General features: G+C 40.8%; 1 protein-coding gene and 1 long non-coding RNA gene across 2 annotated transcripts; both read right to left on the reverse strand.

Annotated features, from left to right (window-relative positions):
- Positions 1-5374: 5374 nt before the first annotated feature.
- Positions 5375-15103, reverse strand: LOC308677299. Its single transcript, XR_014028450.1, has 3 exons — positions 14977-15103; positions 11797-11925; positions 5375-6182 (listed from the first exon to the last, which is right to left on the reverse strand). It is a non-coding gene; the product is annotated as an uncharacterized lncRNA (long non-coding RNA).
- LRRC3B (leucine rich repeat containing 3B) lies at positions 14159-14935 on the reverse strand (the record flags this gene model as incomplete). The annotated part of the gene is made up of 1 exon (XM_081343565.1): positions 14159-14935. One exon carries the CDS (start codon positions 14933-14935, stop codon positions 14159-14161), a length of 777 nt encoding a protein of 258 aa, XP_081199691.1.
- Positions 15104-16549: the final 1446 nt, after the last annotated feature.

Consider the following 16549-nt stretch of genomic DNA (forward strand, 5'->3'; position numbering starts at 1 on the left):
GACCTGATGGCATTTCTGGCCAGGTGCTTAAAAGATTGCACAGACCAGTTGGCTGGGGTCTTTACTAAGATTTTTAGTCGGTCTCTTTCCCAATCCACTATTTCATCCTGTCTGAAGGCCTCCATCATTGTTCCACTGCCAAAGGAGTCCTTTATTAACAGTCTCAGTGTTTATAGACCAGTGGCCCTCACCCCTATTATAATGAAGTGTTTTGAAAAACTGCTCTGCAAGCACATTGTGTCCTGCATCCCATACACACTCAACAGTCACCAGTTTGCATACAGAGCAAAAAGATCTATTGAGGATGCCATAGCCATAACTCTCTCCATACTGCTTTGACTCATCTGGAGCAGCAGGGGACCTATGTAAGGATGCTCTTTGTAGATTTCAGCTCTGCATTTAACACAATTCTTCCATACACACTGGTGTCTAAACTTGTCAACCTCGGACTTTTACATTCAATGTGTCTTTAGATTATGGACTTCCTGTCTGGCTGCTCTCAGAGGATTAGATTAGGCAATTATATCTCTTCAGCCCTTATTCTTAATACCAGTTCCCCACAGGGCTGTGTGTTGAGCCCCCTACTTTATACTCTCTACACTTATGACTGCACTCCCACTCATCCCAGCAATATTATTATTAAATTTGCAGATGATACAACAGTGGTAGGGCTTATCTCCAAGGGCGATAAGTCTGCCTAGTGGGATGAGGTGGAGCAGTTGCTCTTGTGGCGCAGAAACAATAATTTGGTTCTCAACACCACTAAGACCAAGGAGCTTATAGTAGATTATAGGAGGAATAGATCAGATATTCAGCCCCTAATCATCAGTGCAGACCGTGTGGAATGGGTGGCCAGCTTAAGGTTTCTGGGTGTTACTGTAAAGGAGGATCTGACCTGGAGTGCTCATGTTATAGCATTGGTTAAGAAGGCCCAGCAGAGATTATATTTCTTAAGACTGAATGAAACAACTTAATGAAAAACTGTGGTGAACTTCTATCATTACTCCATAGAGAGCATTCTAACCTATTGCATTTGTGGGTGGCTTGCCAACTGCACAGTAGCAGTTAGGAAAGCGCTCCAGAGGGTCATTACCATCAACCAGAGGATTATTGGCTGCCCTCTCCTCCCTCTCCTGAACGAATGGTACAGTTCCTGCTGTCTTAGGAAAGCTCAAAACATTTTTAAAGACTCATCTCATTCCAGACATTCTTTTTTTGAACTATTACCATCTGGCAGACGGTACAAGATAATAAAATCAAAGACAAATAGACTGAAAAATAATTTTTTATCCCAGAGCTGTAACCATACCACTGTATAGTGCAACATTGAAATGCAATATTAGGGGCAGCGCAATGGCAAATAGAATGTGAGGGATGTGTGTATATAATGTATGGGGTTTGTTTTACTTATGGTTTTTACTTGCGTGTAGTGTGCACTGTGGACAGCACTTAATTTTGTTATGGGATACACAGTGACAAGATATTCTATTCTACATAAAACTATAATGAGTAAAGGATTTATGTATATTTTCCTAGGATAATAGTTGAAATTCGTACCTGTACTGGATCTAGATGCTTTTAGAAACTTATTTTTGCCTGTGGTCCAGATGGGTTGAACACTGTAGAACATGGCCATGAGGTGAGCATTATTTCTGAAATGGCAGAGGCTTTTGTTCACTTTAAAAAAATCATAAAGAAATAAAAGGGAAAAAACTGTCTTTCATTAAATAGTTTGGGCAACTGGTTCAGTTCTAACTTATGTAAAAATTGGGCTACACAAGCTTTTCTGGACTGGAGCACTTAAGTCAGAGAGTGCCTGTAGTTGTTTTCCAGGTTGCAACAAAGATGGTCCTTAAAAGTAGACAAATTTTCTTTCTTTAATATATTCTATTTTTATTGTTGTCTCTGAGGGACTAAGTGGTTATCAGACAGTTATGTGTATTTATAAATTTAACTCGATTGCTTATAATCCCAGGAACCAGAAGGAATAGAGGTTATAACTATTTTATTACACATAGCTAAGACTTATGTGGTCGTTTTAAGCTATTGTGTACACTTGTGAAAAGAGGTACTTTGGTCACACTTCCAGATCCTTGAAAAGATACCTAAGGGAATACAAAATGCCAAATTGGAAGTCTCTTTTGTGGGACTGGAAACATAATGTATACAATTCAGTTTTTGAAGATACCAAGAAGATAATTCATAGAATAAGAAAATGATACATTAGTGAGAACTCAATTATATCTCTAGAACTTAGTAATGAGCTTGATTATAGTTCAGGGGTCAGCAACCTGAAACAGCAAAAAAGCCACTCAGAACCGGTTCCGTCACACACACAAAAACGTGGGAGCCACAAAATGTGCGCACGCATGCGTGCATGCACGCACATGCTCAGAACAAGGCAAAACATGCACCAGCCCTGCCCCCATCCACCTCTAGTATGGATGGCTCTGCCGTCCTGGCTTTTCCTCCCTCAGAAAAAACTGCTCTCCCCCACCCTGCACTCTCTCTCTCTGGGACTTTTTTCTTTCTGCCTTTTGTGAAGCTTTGGGATCAGCTCCTGCCCTGGATCACTTGCACTGCGCCGATCCTCAGCAGCCCCAACACCCGCACCACATTCTGAGCTGCGTGCACCTGTCGCTGCCCGGTGCCGCCAGCTTACCGGAGGGGGACTCGCAGGCCGAGCTGTGTGAAGATGAGGAAGGAAACAGCCTTTCAGAGGATCCCACCCGGGCCCCCCTTGGAGGCAACAGGCCCTTCCCCGGCTGAAGGAAGCCTCATGAGTGTCTCCCGCAGTGCAGCTCCCCTGAACTGGGAGGCACCTGCGTGGCGGCGGCAGGTCTCCCTGGTGACGGGCGCTGGGTCGGTGCCGCCGGAGCCACCCGAGCACCCTGCCCCTCCCCCCGGGGCCTCCAAACCTCCGCCGCCCCATTCTTTCAATGGGAACGGGGTGGCGGAGGTTCGGAGAGATGCTGTCTTCGTCCGCATTTCTTTCAGCCCTGAAAGAAATGCAGATGAAGGCAGCAGCTCTCCAAACCTCTGCCGCCCCGTTTGGAGAGCTGCTGCCTTCGTCAAACACGTATGAAGGCAGCAGCTCTCCAAACGGGTCGGCGGAGGTTTGGAGAGCTGTGCAGAAGGCAGCAGCTCTCCAAACCTCCGCTGCCCCATTCTCTCAATGGGATTTTTTTACTCTCACTTTTTTTCAGAACTGCACATGGCAGAGGAGGACTGGGGGCTGCAGGAGGTGGCTTAAAGAGCCGCATGCAGCTCCGGAGCCACGGGTTGCTGACCCATGTTATGGTTCATATGGATATAAATGTCTGACATGTTTAGATACTTTGTCTTCATGTTGCTCACTTCTATGAGACTTAAAATTACTAATGTGAGGTTTTTTTATTAACATAGATGAGCATTTAAATGCTCCACTATTTTGCAGAAAATGTTCGCAACTGATTGTTTTTTCCACTCAAAAGCTAAGGATTATTCAGAGATTTTCTCTTTCCCCCGTATTTCTTTTTCAGTTATTATAAATTTATTTTATTCATTGTGTTTGTGCGAGTTTAAGTGCATATATGAATTCTGATCCCTTATTTTTAATTTTTAATTCCTGATTTTTGTTTTTTATGATACCATAATGTACCATTTTCTAATTATATATGACTTTATATACATATCTGAATAATCAAATTACTTTATTATATGCCACAAGTTACTTAACATTTTTTCTTTCAAGCTTTCGCCTTGTAGCTATTTATATTGTATTACTCTTGAAAAAAAAAGTTAATTGATTTAATGAACATATATTTTATCAACAGCAATTGGATTTTCTTCCTTTCTCTTATCTTTTGTTGACATTTCTCCCTTTTCAAGCATTATCTTGCCTGATAACTGAACTGAGTAAGAAAAAGAAAAGAAAAAGAGAAAAAAGAGGCATTTGAAGAAAACGTCTGAAGGAAAAAAGAGAGAGACGTTTCTTATGGTTAAAAAGTAGGCTTCTATTTCATTCATAAAATACAAAAAAGGCTTATTTCTCTTTCCATTATGGCAGGGGTGTCAAACTCAATTTCATTGAGGGCCGCATCAGCATTGCGGTTGCCCTCAGGGGGCCGGGTGGGTATGGCCAGGGTGGGCGTGGCCTACTGGGTGGGCGTGGCTAGAGTGCGTATGGCCTACTGGGTGGGCGTGGCCAGCTCTACATCATTCGCATTAAGGGTGCCTGTGGGGCCTGGGCAGGAGTGGGACAGATCTGAGGGTCTCTGGCAGAAGGAGGGTCTCTGGGCCAGGGCCAAGGCAGTGGGGGCCGTTCCCTCACTGTTTCCAGGATGGCTTCACGGGCCGCATGAAACCAGTTTGCGGGCCGGATCCGACCCCCGGGCCTTGTGTTTGACATGTCTGCATTATGGAGTATTTTAATTAATTTCAAGCCTGGCAAGGAGTGATTAAGTTCTGCATGTAGTAACACAGTTTAATAGAGGATATGGTAACAAAAAATGGACACTAATTTTATAAATTGGATGGGTATCTGTTTGTGATGTATTAGTGTGCTGTACACTAATAATGGATAAAGCACCTGGTTTCTTTTGACTATAGGTGGTTCTCAATTTACAAACACAACTGAGCCCCAAATTTCTATTGCTAAGCAAAACAGTTATTAAGTGAATTTTGCCCCATTTTACAATCTTTCTTGTCTCCATTTTAAGTGAATCACTGTAATTGCTAAGTTAGTAATACGGTTTAGTAATACAGTTGTTAAGTGAAATCTGGTCTCCCTATTGACTTTGCTTGTCAGAAGGTTGCAAAAGGTGATCACATGACCCCGGGACACTGCAACTGTCATAAATACATGCCATATGCCAAGCATGCAAATTTCGACCATGTGACCATGGGGATGCTCAAATTGTCGTAAGTCATTTTTTTCCCCAGTGACTCTGAACACTGAAAACAAATGTTTGTAAGTTGAGGGCTACCGATATTTCTTTTTGTAATGAGTCAGTTTATGCTGATTTTATAACCTTTGCAAAACTAGTATATGATAAAGCAACTGCTCAGTTTAGCTGTTTTGTGATGAAGATTACGTGTTCCTGACAGCATGAGAGACAGCATCAATACATGATATCTCTGTTTAATAGAATTGAAACTGCATTGATTTACAGACACTCTTAGGTTGTGTTGTTGTGCCACAGTAAAGCATCTGGAAATACAACTTGAAAAAAGCAAAGTATCCAATTTATTAAAACTTACACAAATTACTTCCAAGGAAGGTATTTCCTTTAGTGATACATATTTTCTAATATTCATGAATCTACTTATTATGGAATTCAGTTAAATTCAATATTCAATGTAAATCAAAACACTGAAATACTGGTTGGATTATATATTCCAAATAAAGGTTGTCTGGAAGGAAAGATTAGTGATGGATTCTCTGATATCAGTACCTTAAAATTTCTCAACTGAAATATATATTCAGAATGTATGAGGAGCATACAAATAAATTTAAGTGCTTTTGGATTGATTCAAGAAGTCATCCAGTGTCTCTTCTTCCTTTAAAAAGCTTAAAAATGATTGATACCTGATCATCAGTGTATCAGAAATCAATATTATACTAAAACATTTCAGTATTAATTACATGTTTAATTAATTTATTTATTTAAGGTATCACCCTCCTAAGTGAAAGAAGATACCTTAGAAAGCAGTACCAAATTCAGATTATTGCCTGGTTAGGTTAGTGTTGGGATTTTAGTTCTCCAAATTCACAGCTAGCTTAGGAGTATGTGAGACATAGCACAAGATTGTGAACTGTCCAGTTGGCATTTCCAGGAAAAGAAACTCCTGGGACATGATTTTACCAAGAGTATAATACTTTACTGAAAATTTACATTGGCACAGAAAAAGCGAATCCAGCTCTAATTTTCCCATTCAAAGGCTTGCTTAGTTAAACAATAGACTCTCTTGTCCCCACCCATCAGGTGTTCACATTGTCCAATAGCAACATTTCTTCTTGTTATGGAAACAGTCCAGTTCTCCATTGAGCATGACCTTAGCTCTCAGAAGCCTCGGTTGCCTAGATACCAATCCTCCCCTGTTGCTTTCCATCTCATTGTCAAGAAATGAGCGAGGCAGAAAATAAAGGTGAAAGGGTGAATCAGTCTTGACATGCCGACCCCCCTGGAAGAAAGACAGACCTGGAACAACAATAAACATATATATACATTATTACGTAAAACCCAATTACTGCTATATTCCTAAATGGGGTTGTTGAGGATACCTAATGTGAAATTTCTTAACTAACCTCAATGCCCTAACATCAGAGGCAGCCACCCAGTCAGCATCTGCTAATGGGTAGCCTTTCCACAGTACTAGATACTGTAATTTCCTCTTGTAATATCTGGAGTCGAGAATCTTTTTGATCTTGTAGTGCTCCTCAGCCTTTACTAAGATGGGCGGAGTAGTAGTTCTTTGATTGGCCTCAAACCAAATCCCTGAAAAGGTTTCAATACGCTGCAATGAAATACCAGATGAACTCGCCTGAGGCTTCTTGGCAACTTCAGCTCCACCATCACCAGATTTACGATCTCAACAGTGTGGAAAGGTCCTATGTATTTGGGACCTAACTTTTTGTGAGATTGCCTCAGGTTTAGGTATTTAGTGTACAAATACACCTTATCCCCCACTTTAAACTGTTGCTGGGGGGCTTTCTTATGATCTTCTTGCCTCTTTTGACCTTCTCTAGCCTTAATTCAGTGCCTCATGCACATTGGGCCAAGTGGCTTTTAATGTATCCATCCAATCAGTAATGACCCTGAAGATGGGACTTCCTCTGAGAGCTCTGGCATGAACATGAAGTCAGTCCCCATGGCCTCTTTGAAGGGGGTAAAACCTGTGCTGCTGTGCACTGAGTTGTTATATGCCACCTCTGAGAAAGGCAGGAATTTGGCCCAATTAGTCTGCTTATAATTTACATAAGAGTATAGGTATTGCTCTACTAATGAGTTGGAGTGTTCAGCAGCCCCATTAGTATTCATATGATAGGTGTAGCTAAGTCTCTGGGAGGAGCCTATCATTTTTAAGACTTCCCGCCAAACCTTTGAAGTGAATTGCACCCCCCCTGTCTGAGATAGGATCCCATGTAGTCAGTAGATGTGTTGCACAAACATCTTGGCTAGGGTCTGGGCTGAAGGGATCTTCAGTCACGCTACAAAGTGTGTTTGCTTTGAAAACAAGTCAATGACAGTCCAGGTCACGGTGTTCCCAGCACTCTCAGGCAACTTCATGATAAAGTCCATGGATATCTTTTCTCATGGCTTAGTTGGGTTGGCTACCAACTGTAGCAAGCTTGGAGGCTTCCCAGGTAGGCACTTCATGGAGGCACACATGGGGCAACTGGTCACATAGGTTTCTATGTCCCTTTTCATTTTTGGCCACCAAACCTGTCTTTTTACAAGTGAAGGGTTTTTACAAATCCAAAATGCCCTGCGGGTTTTGCATCATGGCTCCTCTGCAGGACCAAGATTCTGTGGCTGGCTGGGACAAAGAATTTACTTCCCTTTCACACTAAGCCCTCCTTTGACATCAGGTCGTTTTTGTCTCTGGAATCATTCATCCATCCCCAAGGCATCTTTTAACAGTTGCATCAATGAATCTCCTGTTGGTTGCAGAGAGGTTGTTTTCTGCTGCCTCGTAAGTGCTGGCACTGTGAGCTGCCTGGATGGGATGATGGAATTAACTACTTCTTCTCAGATATTTCTGTACTGAAGCTTGCAAGAGAGGGCATCTGCTAAGAAATAGCGAAGGGTGAAACTGAAGTGGTTAAAATACTGAGCCCATCAGACCTGCTTAGGGGATAGCTTCCTCGGGGTCCTTAATGCCTCCAGGTCCTTGTGGTCTGTCCACACCTTGAAAGGAATCTTGCTACCCTCCAAAAACTGCCCCCAGTTCAGAAGAGCCCATCGGACAGCATAAGCCTCCTCCCAGATGGCCAACATCTCTCAGTATCAGATAACTTGCGAGACGTGTAGGCACAGGATTGCAGCTCCTTTTTGTTCCTCTGGAGTAAAATTGCCCCTACTGCCACATTGCTGTCATTTTCTTGGATTATAAAAGGCTTATCTAGGTTTGGATACTTCAAGACTCGTTCTGTAGCAAAGAAATGCTTTAGTTTCTTGAAAGCCACTTGGCATTCGACAGACCAGTTTAATGATTGGGCTTCACCTGCTCCCATCTTGAGCAGGTTGGTAATGGGTAGGCTATCTAGGCAAATGTGGGATGAACTGTCAGTAAAAGTCACAAATACCAGGAAGCTCTGTAACTGCTTCCTGGTTTGACAGGTCTCCATTCCAGAATTGCCCTCACCTTACCTGGGTCCATTTCTACAGCATCTTTGGAGATGCAGTGCCCCAGGTAGTGTAGGCTGTTTTTGTGGAAGTTGCATTTAGATAGCTTCATGCACAGTTGGGCTTTCCGTAACTTTTTAAGTACTGCCCTCACCAGCTTTACGTGCTCTTTCATGGTCTCAGTACAGATTAGAATGTTATCCATGTATACCAGCACTCCATTGTACAGGTGCTCATCCAGGACTTCATTTGTTAACTGCATGAATACTGCTGGCACTCCTTGCAACCAAAATGGCATCACTTGAAATTGATAGCAACCCAGAGGGCAGTTAAATGTGGTTTTCCTTCATCTCCTTCTTTAATCCTCAGTAATAGTAGCCCAGCATTTCCCTCGTAAGGGAGGGGAGATACATATTCTCTACGCAGATACCATTCAGTCCATGGTAATCCATGCATAGTTTAAGAGACCTGTCCTCTTTGAAAAGCACAGGGGCAGCCATCCCTGGTTTTGCTGGTTAGATAAATCCCCTGGCTATGTTTTTGTCTAAAAAATCTTGATGTTCCTCCATCTCCCTCAGGCTCATTGAATACATCTTCGGCTTTGGTAATTTTGCCCCTGACAAGATTTCAGTAGTGCAGTCTGTGGGCTATGGGGTGGGAGCATGTCTGATTCTCTTTTGCTGAATGCCTCCACTAGGTCATGGAATTCATTGGAACAAGTGGCTCTAACTCCTCACTTCCCTTTAGCGTGTTCACTGACTTTGTTTTCAGTTTGCTAACCAGGCTCATGGCTGGCATGCAGTGCTTCCACTGCCCCTGCTGGCTAGCAACTTTCTTTCTCATTCACCACTTGTTGATGCCCCAACGTACTAACAAATTCCATTTCTTCAACCATACTGGTCCTAGGACCATGGTCTCAGTCATTCCAGGAGCCACAATAAAATGGATAGTCTGTATGTGGGTCCCCGCCCTGAGGCTCACTAGCTCCGATAGACTAAGTTGCTGGTATCCCCTCATAAGGGAACCATCTAACTGGGAGAACCCCATAGGCTGCCTCAGTTCGTCAGCTTCAGCCTTAGTTTATCCACAGTCTGGAGGCTGATTAGGCACCCAGTACACTCTGAATCCAACAAGGCTGTAAGGACCCCCTGTTACTCCTGAGGGTACCTGATTTTTCACTTGCATCATCATGGGGATGATGGGGCCATTTACCATAAGGTCATTTCCCCCTTCACTCTCACTCTTGAAGAAGACCAAGCTAGGCTTGTTGTGGGTCAGAGTTGTCTCCCATTTGCTGGATTGGGGAGAGACCTCTATGACCTGTCGGGCAGACTATGTTTTCTTCCTTGGCTTCTTTGGGGTTTTCTCCAGTTTTGGTTGGACTTGGGCTCACGGTGCTGATATCAGATGTGGCACAGAGCAATAGGCAGCTCAGTGGCCTTCCTCCCCACATTGGAAACATGCTCCTGAGCCCTGGTGGGGTCCTCCCTTGTGGCTGGGATTTCACCCCCTCTGCTTACACGGGGTGCTGGGCATCCTCTGGGCATCTAGTTCTCATGCGCTGCATGCTCATGGTACTCCATTAGATCAAGCTCCATGTTTGTAACCAACTGGTACCACATCCAAAGGTTGCATGGCATGCCCTGGGGCAGGCAGTTGTGATACAGCTCCTTGTTTAATCCTTCCCAGAATTAGTAGACCAGCATACATTCAAGTCAATCTTTCAGGTGAGCTGCTAGGCTGCGAAAGTCTTGGATGTACTCGGTCACTGGCTGCTTGCCCTGCCATAGGAAACAGATATGGATCTCTGCATGCCAAGCCACTGTGGGGTCTTCAAACCTGTCTTGCAATGCCTGGATGAAAGCATCCAATTCTTGCAACTCCGGAACCTCTTTGTCGTGGAGAAACACCAGCCCCTCTAGGTTAGATGTGACGGTGTTGACCCAGGCATGCCCATCTTACTCCATGTCATTCCATAAAGTTCCATAGCTGGGTCAGGAAGTAAGCCACATGGTTGGGCCATTCATCAAACCAAACTGCAAAGGGAGGTGGCACTTGGTCCTCTCACACTAAGACATACCTGGGTGGCAGCCCCAGTGCCTGAATGGGGAGGCCAGATGTTGCTAGGGTTGTGTGTGCCAGCCCCTACATCCTCCTTCGGCTTGGGCTGCCATTGTGGTTTTCTGGAGAGGAGGCTCCTCTTGGTCTCACCCCTCTATCCACTCCTCTGTCAACTGCTAACATCTCAAAATTGCCAAGCTCTAGGTGGGGTCCAGGTAGGCTGCTACAGTGGAGAGCTGGTTTAATGTCAACTGTCCAGTTGGCATTTCCAGAAAAAGAAATTCCTGGGACATGATTTTGCCAAGAGTATAATACTTTACTGAAAATTTACATTGACACAGAAGAAGTGAACCAGCTCTAATTTTCCCACTTGAAGTTTTGCTTAGATAAAACAATAGACTCCCTCGTTCCCACCCACATTGTCCAATAGTAATATTTCTTCCTGTTATAGAAATAGTCCAGTTTTCCATCAAGTGTGACCTTGGCTCTCAGAAACCTTGGTTGCCTAGATAACACTCCTCCCCCCACTTTGCATTCCATTTCATTGTCAAGATATGAGCAGAAGCTATAGGTAAAATGGCGAATCAGTCTTGACAAAAAATAAATAAGGTTATTCTACATATTTTTATTTTATTTTAATCCCATTTATATCCCGCCCTTCTCCGAAGACTCAGGGCGGCAATCTAAGCACAAATCAAATGTGCTTAGCAATAGCCTTCATTCTATGTATGTTGTTGTTGTTGTTAGCTGCGAAGTCGTGTCCGACCCATCGCGACCCTATGGACAATGTTCCTCCAGGCCTTCCTGTCCTCTACCATCTTCTGGAGTCCATTTAAGCTCACGCCTACAGCTTCAGTGACTCCATCCAGCCACCTCATTCTCTGTCGTCCCCTTCTTCTATTGCCCTCGATCTTTCCCAGCATTAGGCTCTTCTCCAGTGAGTCCTTCCTTCTCATTAGGTGGCCAAAGTATTTGAGTTTTAGCTTCAGGATCTGGCCTTCTAAAGAGCAGTCAGGGTTTATCTCCTCTAGGACTGACCGGTTTGATCGCCTTGCAGTCCAAGGGACTCGCAGGAGTCTTCTCCAGCACCATAGTTCAATCATTCTATGTATATGCCTGCTTATTAGGGCTTTCACACACACCCCAAGCGGCATTATTACAAAGTCAGCTTATTGCCCCCAACAATCTGGGTCCTCATTTTACCTACCTTAGAAGGATGGAAGGCTGAGTCAACCTTGAGCCTGGTGGGATGCGAACCTGCACTAATTGCAGGCAGCTGGTGTTACTTAAGGAGGCATTAGCCCTCTGCTCCACCAAGGCTCTTTGTGTGACAAGCTAACTGTACTGCATTTGTATGATTGTACTTAATAGGCTGAGGCCCAATGGCAGGCCTGGGTTCCATTACCTTCAGAAGCCAGTTCACTCTCAGTATATTTCTTTGTATATAATGAAGAGTAAGAGATTCAAAACAGTCTAACTAAATAAAGGTATTAAAATATTGAATCAATAAGGCCCAGTTCCAGAAACACGAGTTCTGAAAAACAAATAAAGAAACAAAAACTTGTAAAGAGTGTTTACTAAGGCAGAGTACAGTGAGACACCCCAAATTTTAGAAATGGTGGCACAAAATCTGAAGTTCAGAATGAGCAGAAATTAGCAAAGGATTAGAAAAATAAAACAGGTTTTCTTAAAGTATATTTAAAATTAAAGGAACAGAACTATCCAACTCCTGTTTTGTCTATATCATCTCTAACAAGAAGATATATATTTTACCACTCATGAATATAATAAACAGGAAGGAATGAAGCTCAAGACTGACATAAACAAGCTCAGGAAATCTTAATTTATCATGAATGGTTTAAATATTTAGGGCTTTATGAACTACACAGTAGATTTGCTAATGGTCTGACCAAACATTTATGAATTATCTCTGAAAAGACCCTTGAGACCTCGTGATATGCTAGATGATTGGACAAAGTCAAAATTCATATGTTTGTTCAATAGATGGACTCAAGAAACTACAGATCAATCTAAAATTGATGTGTGGCTGGGAAGGCCTAGATGAAAATAAAGAGCAATCTGTAAACACTTTGAAAACAATGAAGACACTATTTTCAGCATATATTTGTTAATAATAAATCTTGCCAGATTCAGTTTATCAAATTTTAATCAAGTTGCTTGATAGGTTAAAATGATAGAAAAAACAATTCTGACTGAACATTAGGAAAAACATTAACAATATTTTGTTAGGGGAATAATTTTCTTTCAGAGCTGGTTTTCTCCTTGTCATTCAGTGAAGCCAGAGATACACAGCCATCTCTTAGACCCAGAGAAGCTTTAATTTAGATTTCTGCACTGAACAGGGAGTTAGATAATAGTCTGATGGTCAATGATTCTATATAAAAGGAGTTCTAATAGAAAACCTCTATATGCTTCCCTTGGCAGGTTGCAGAAATGGTTTGCCACTGCTTTTTTTTTACCTTCTAGTCTGGTCAATACCTCTGGGATTCCCCTAACCTAATACTGACAATAGCTGGAACAGTTGGGCTTTCAATATCAGGGATATTGATCTGTTGCACAGGTTCTACTTATACAACATGTTCCTATGGATTTTAAGGAGCCCATTTTACTATTTAGTTAGGATCTAGCCAATTTCATCTGTATGCTTGACAAGATTTTCTATATCTATCTCATTTACAGAAATGTTTATTCAGAATCACAGTAAAAATGGAAGATTGAGTCAAAGAACTGCCAACTATTTGTATATGCTCTTTCGTACTTATATGAAAAATAATTTACATAATAATGGATGTGGATTTTCTAAAATTTAGAATGAAAGGAAAGGGAATAAAAATTATACTTCAATTTCAATTCAAAATAGATTTGCACAGATAAATTCTCCAATGGTCTTGTTTAAGCTAAAACAAAAACTATTCTAATACTCAGTATACATCTATTCAAATGTAACAATATGTTTGTTACAATAAACATCTTCCCAATATTCACCAGATGTTTTGGAAATCAATTCCCCAAATCTGCAGCAGATAAGACTTGAAACTCAAAATCTTAGTACCAGGTTATGGAAAGCTGCGGTGTTGCATGGCAGCCAGAATAAAAATATATGAATGCCAAAATCAATAGTAAGTGGACCATTTGAATTCAGCGGCTTGGAACTAACTAGACATTAATAATATCTAAATGACACTTGTATACTATGTATATTCTTGGAGCAGAAAATGGTACTATGACATATAATATGATAAACTATCTCATAAATATATCAATAAATATCAATTAGATATATATATCAGAGAGCCAATTTCAGAAATGTTGAATTGGACTGATTAAAAATTATTTTTTGATCAGTGTAAATCTGTGATCTGCCAACATAGCAATAGCCAAAACAAGGCTTATAAGACAGTATTTGGGTCAATAAATTACTCTTCATTTACATGGTTCAAAGTTTAGCTTTTATTTGGTTTTAAATTAAAAAAATAAATCTCATTATTAAAGAGTGGAATGAATCTAAACTAGTGTTTACATATTAGTTCACTTGGCTTAGAATACCACCAGAGAAACAATAAAAGAGTACTGTTATTATCCCAAAACAGACATCTTTTTTTTTAAGAAAGGTTGACAGTGGCAGAATTCAGTTTAATTGGAAAAAGTCTTTTAACACATTAACCATGAATGTTAGAAAGAAATAGCTGGCATCCGTGCTCTCCATATCTAATGGCTACCTCAGTCTGTCACTGGGTTTGGGCACATTATACAACAGTGCTAATGTCATCTGCTTCATCTGGTTTTTTCTGCCTACTTGGCAGAGATTTCAAGTACTCCAGGTGCCGGCGTGCATCCTCTTGATTTTGCCGCACATAGTAAACTACATAGGATATCACCATGGTGAACCAGCCAAACATGGTGACTAGCATGGCATAATCTGTTGTCTTTTTAGGAATATTACATAGGTCAGCATCCGCTGCATTGAGAAATGGCCTCCCAGCATGTTCATCTAAATCGGAGGTCTTACAGATGACACTGTTGGCTGTTTCATGGTTGGAAGCCATGCTTCTCAAGACTTGCTGCAGGGTGCAATCACAGTGCCAAGGGTTGTTTGCAATTCGAGCCCTAGCCTTCAAATTGTTAAAAGCATTTTTGTGCACGCTTTTAATCCGGTTGTCTGACAAGTCTAGCATTTGCAAGGTTTCTGCCACTCCTTTGAAGGAGTGTTCATCTATGAATTCAATGATGTTTTTGGATAAGTTGAGGACTTTCAATTGGTGCAAGTCCTTGAAAATCTCATTTGGGATGGATGTAATCTGGTTGGAGTCTAAATAGAGCAGGACAGTTTCAGGAGGAAGATCTCTGGGTATTTCTTTCAGGTTCGCATTGCTGCAGCTGACATTCAAACCTCCAGAATGAGAGCAAAGGCAACCTTTGGGGCACATACTGGCAGAATGAAAGCATAGTATCATGAGTACAAAGCTTTGTAGAAGCAGACACATGGAGAGGGAGCGAGTTAACCACAGGTCTACCAAATGCATGCTGGAATGTCAGCATAATCACCCAACCGCTTCTCATTTACCCAACAGTGGTGGCAAAATGTCTCAGGAACAAAACTGCAACCTCATTCTCACCAACAATGGAAGTCAAGAATAGTTTAGTATGTAGATATCTTCATGGTTGGTTTGTTTTTTAAAAGGACATTCCTGGAAAAGGAAAAAAAAACCTTTTAAAAGATTGTGAGGGGTATTTTTTAAATGATGTCAATATAGCTAAAGGTACAAACCAAGGCAAAACTATTCAGAAATATTCTTCCATTAAATTTGGTGGGTCTTGTTTCCAGATAAACATATAGAGTCAAATGGGAAATTCTGATGGCAAAGTCTAATTTATTAAATGTTCAATAGGTTCACTGCTATAAATGACCTTAAGATGTTCTTTCACTCTAAAATTACCATTTCCAAAGCAGACTATTTCTTTTTTCTTTTTAAACACAAGTTTTCTAGAACAGCGTAATAAAACTTAATTACTTTCTTCCATTTACAGTAGCAGACACATTAATAAGATTTACAGTGGGACTCATGCAGCAGTGACAAATTAAGGAAGCATTTTTGTGGTTAATGACCTTGCACTACAATGTTCCATATTGCTTTAAATCCAAATTAAACTGTTTAAGAAAGGAATGTACTTATTTTTTAGACAAACCAAATACTGATAAATCTGAAGTCATGAACATGTTTTTGCATCAAGTTCACAGACATCCTGGTTGGGAAATTGTGGGAAGTGTATTGGAGTCTTTATCTGCATGTTTGATAAAGAATTTTGCTATAAAATCTCTAAAAATTATCAGTGTTTTATATAAACACTGATATTTATATAAACATAAATATATTATATTTATCAGTGTTTAAAATAAAATCTACCGGTAATGAAATAAGGAACTCAATCTATTGAAAGGGGAGAAGTTTGCAATAACTTGGAACAGAATCTAAAGATAGATTGTGAAACAGTGCAACACAATATCTTTAATTTCTTCATTATGAAGTACTGCCATCTTTTCAATCATATATATCACAAACACATATAACTTTTACCAAAAAGCTGAGAAGTTTGCATATTTTCAAAATGTATTTAAATATACATGATCATTTTAACATGTAAGGAAAATAATATAGGACTAGCAGTAAGTAAAATATTCACTGTTTTATTTTCAGATGTAATCTGGAGAAAGCCATCTTAGCATTTGGGCAAATGGGTAGATGACATAAACATTTATCACTATAGGTTTTCCATTATTGATACATGATGATTATCTTACTGTTTTTGAAGACAAATGAATAAAGGCCAGAGTTGTTGGATACCAGATGGGCAGCAAATAAATTTTATAAATAAAGGCAGAAAGTATTCGGTTCTTATGGCACCCAAGAACAGTGAGAAGTGTTTCCCAATAAATTTTATTTGTAATGATGCCAGCAGAGATGCTAATAGAGAAACAGTTTTGAACCCCTTTTAATATGAAAACTGTTCTCCAAGTATATTTTAGCATAGCTTTAATACTCACAAATATGATGAATAAATAAAATATACAGGCAATATAATCTTAGAATTTGAGTTAATAATTATCATATCAAGAGAATGCTGTCTCTGACCTAGGA

This window comes from Vipera berus, assembly GCF_964194415.1.
Source record: "Vipera berus genome assembly, chromosome: Z".
Classification (NCBI taxonomy): domain Eukaryota; kingdom Metazoa; phylum Chordata; class Lepidosauria; order Squamata; family Viperidae; genus Vipera; species Vipera berus.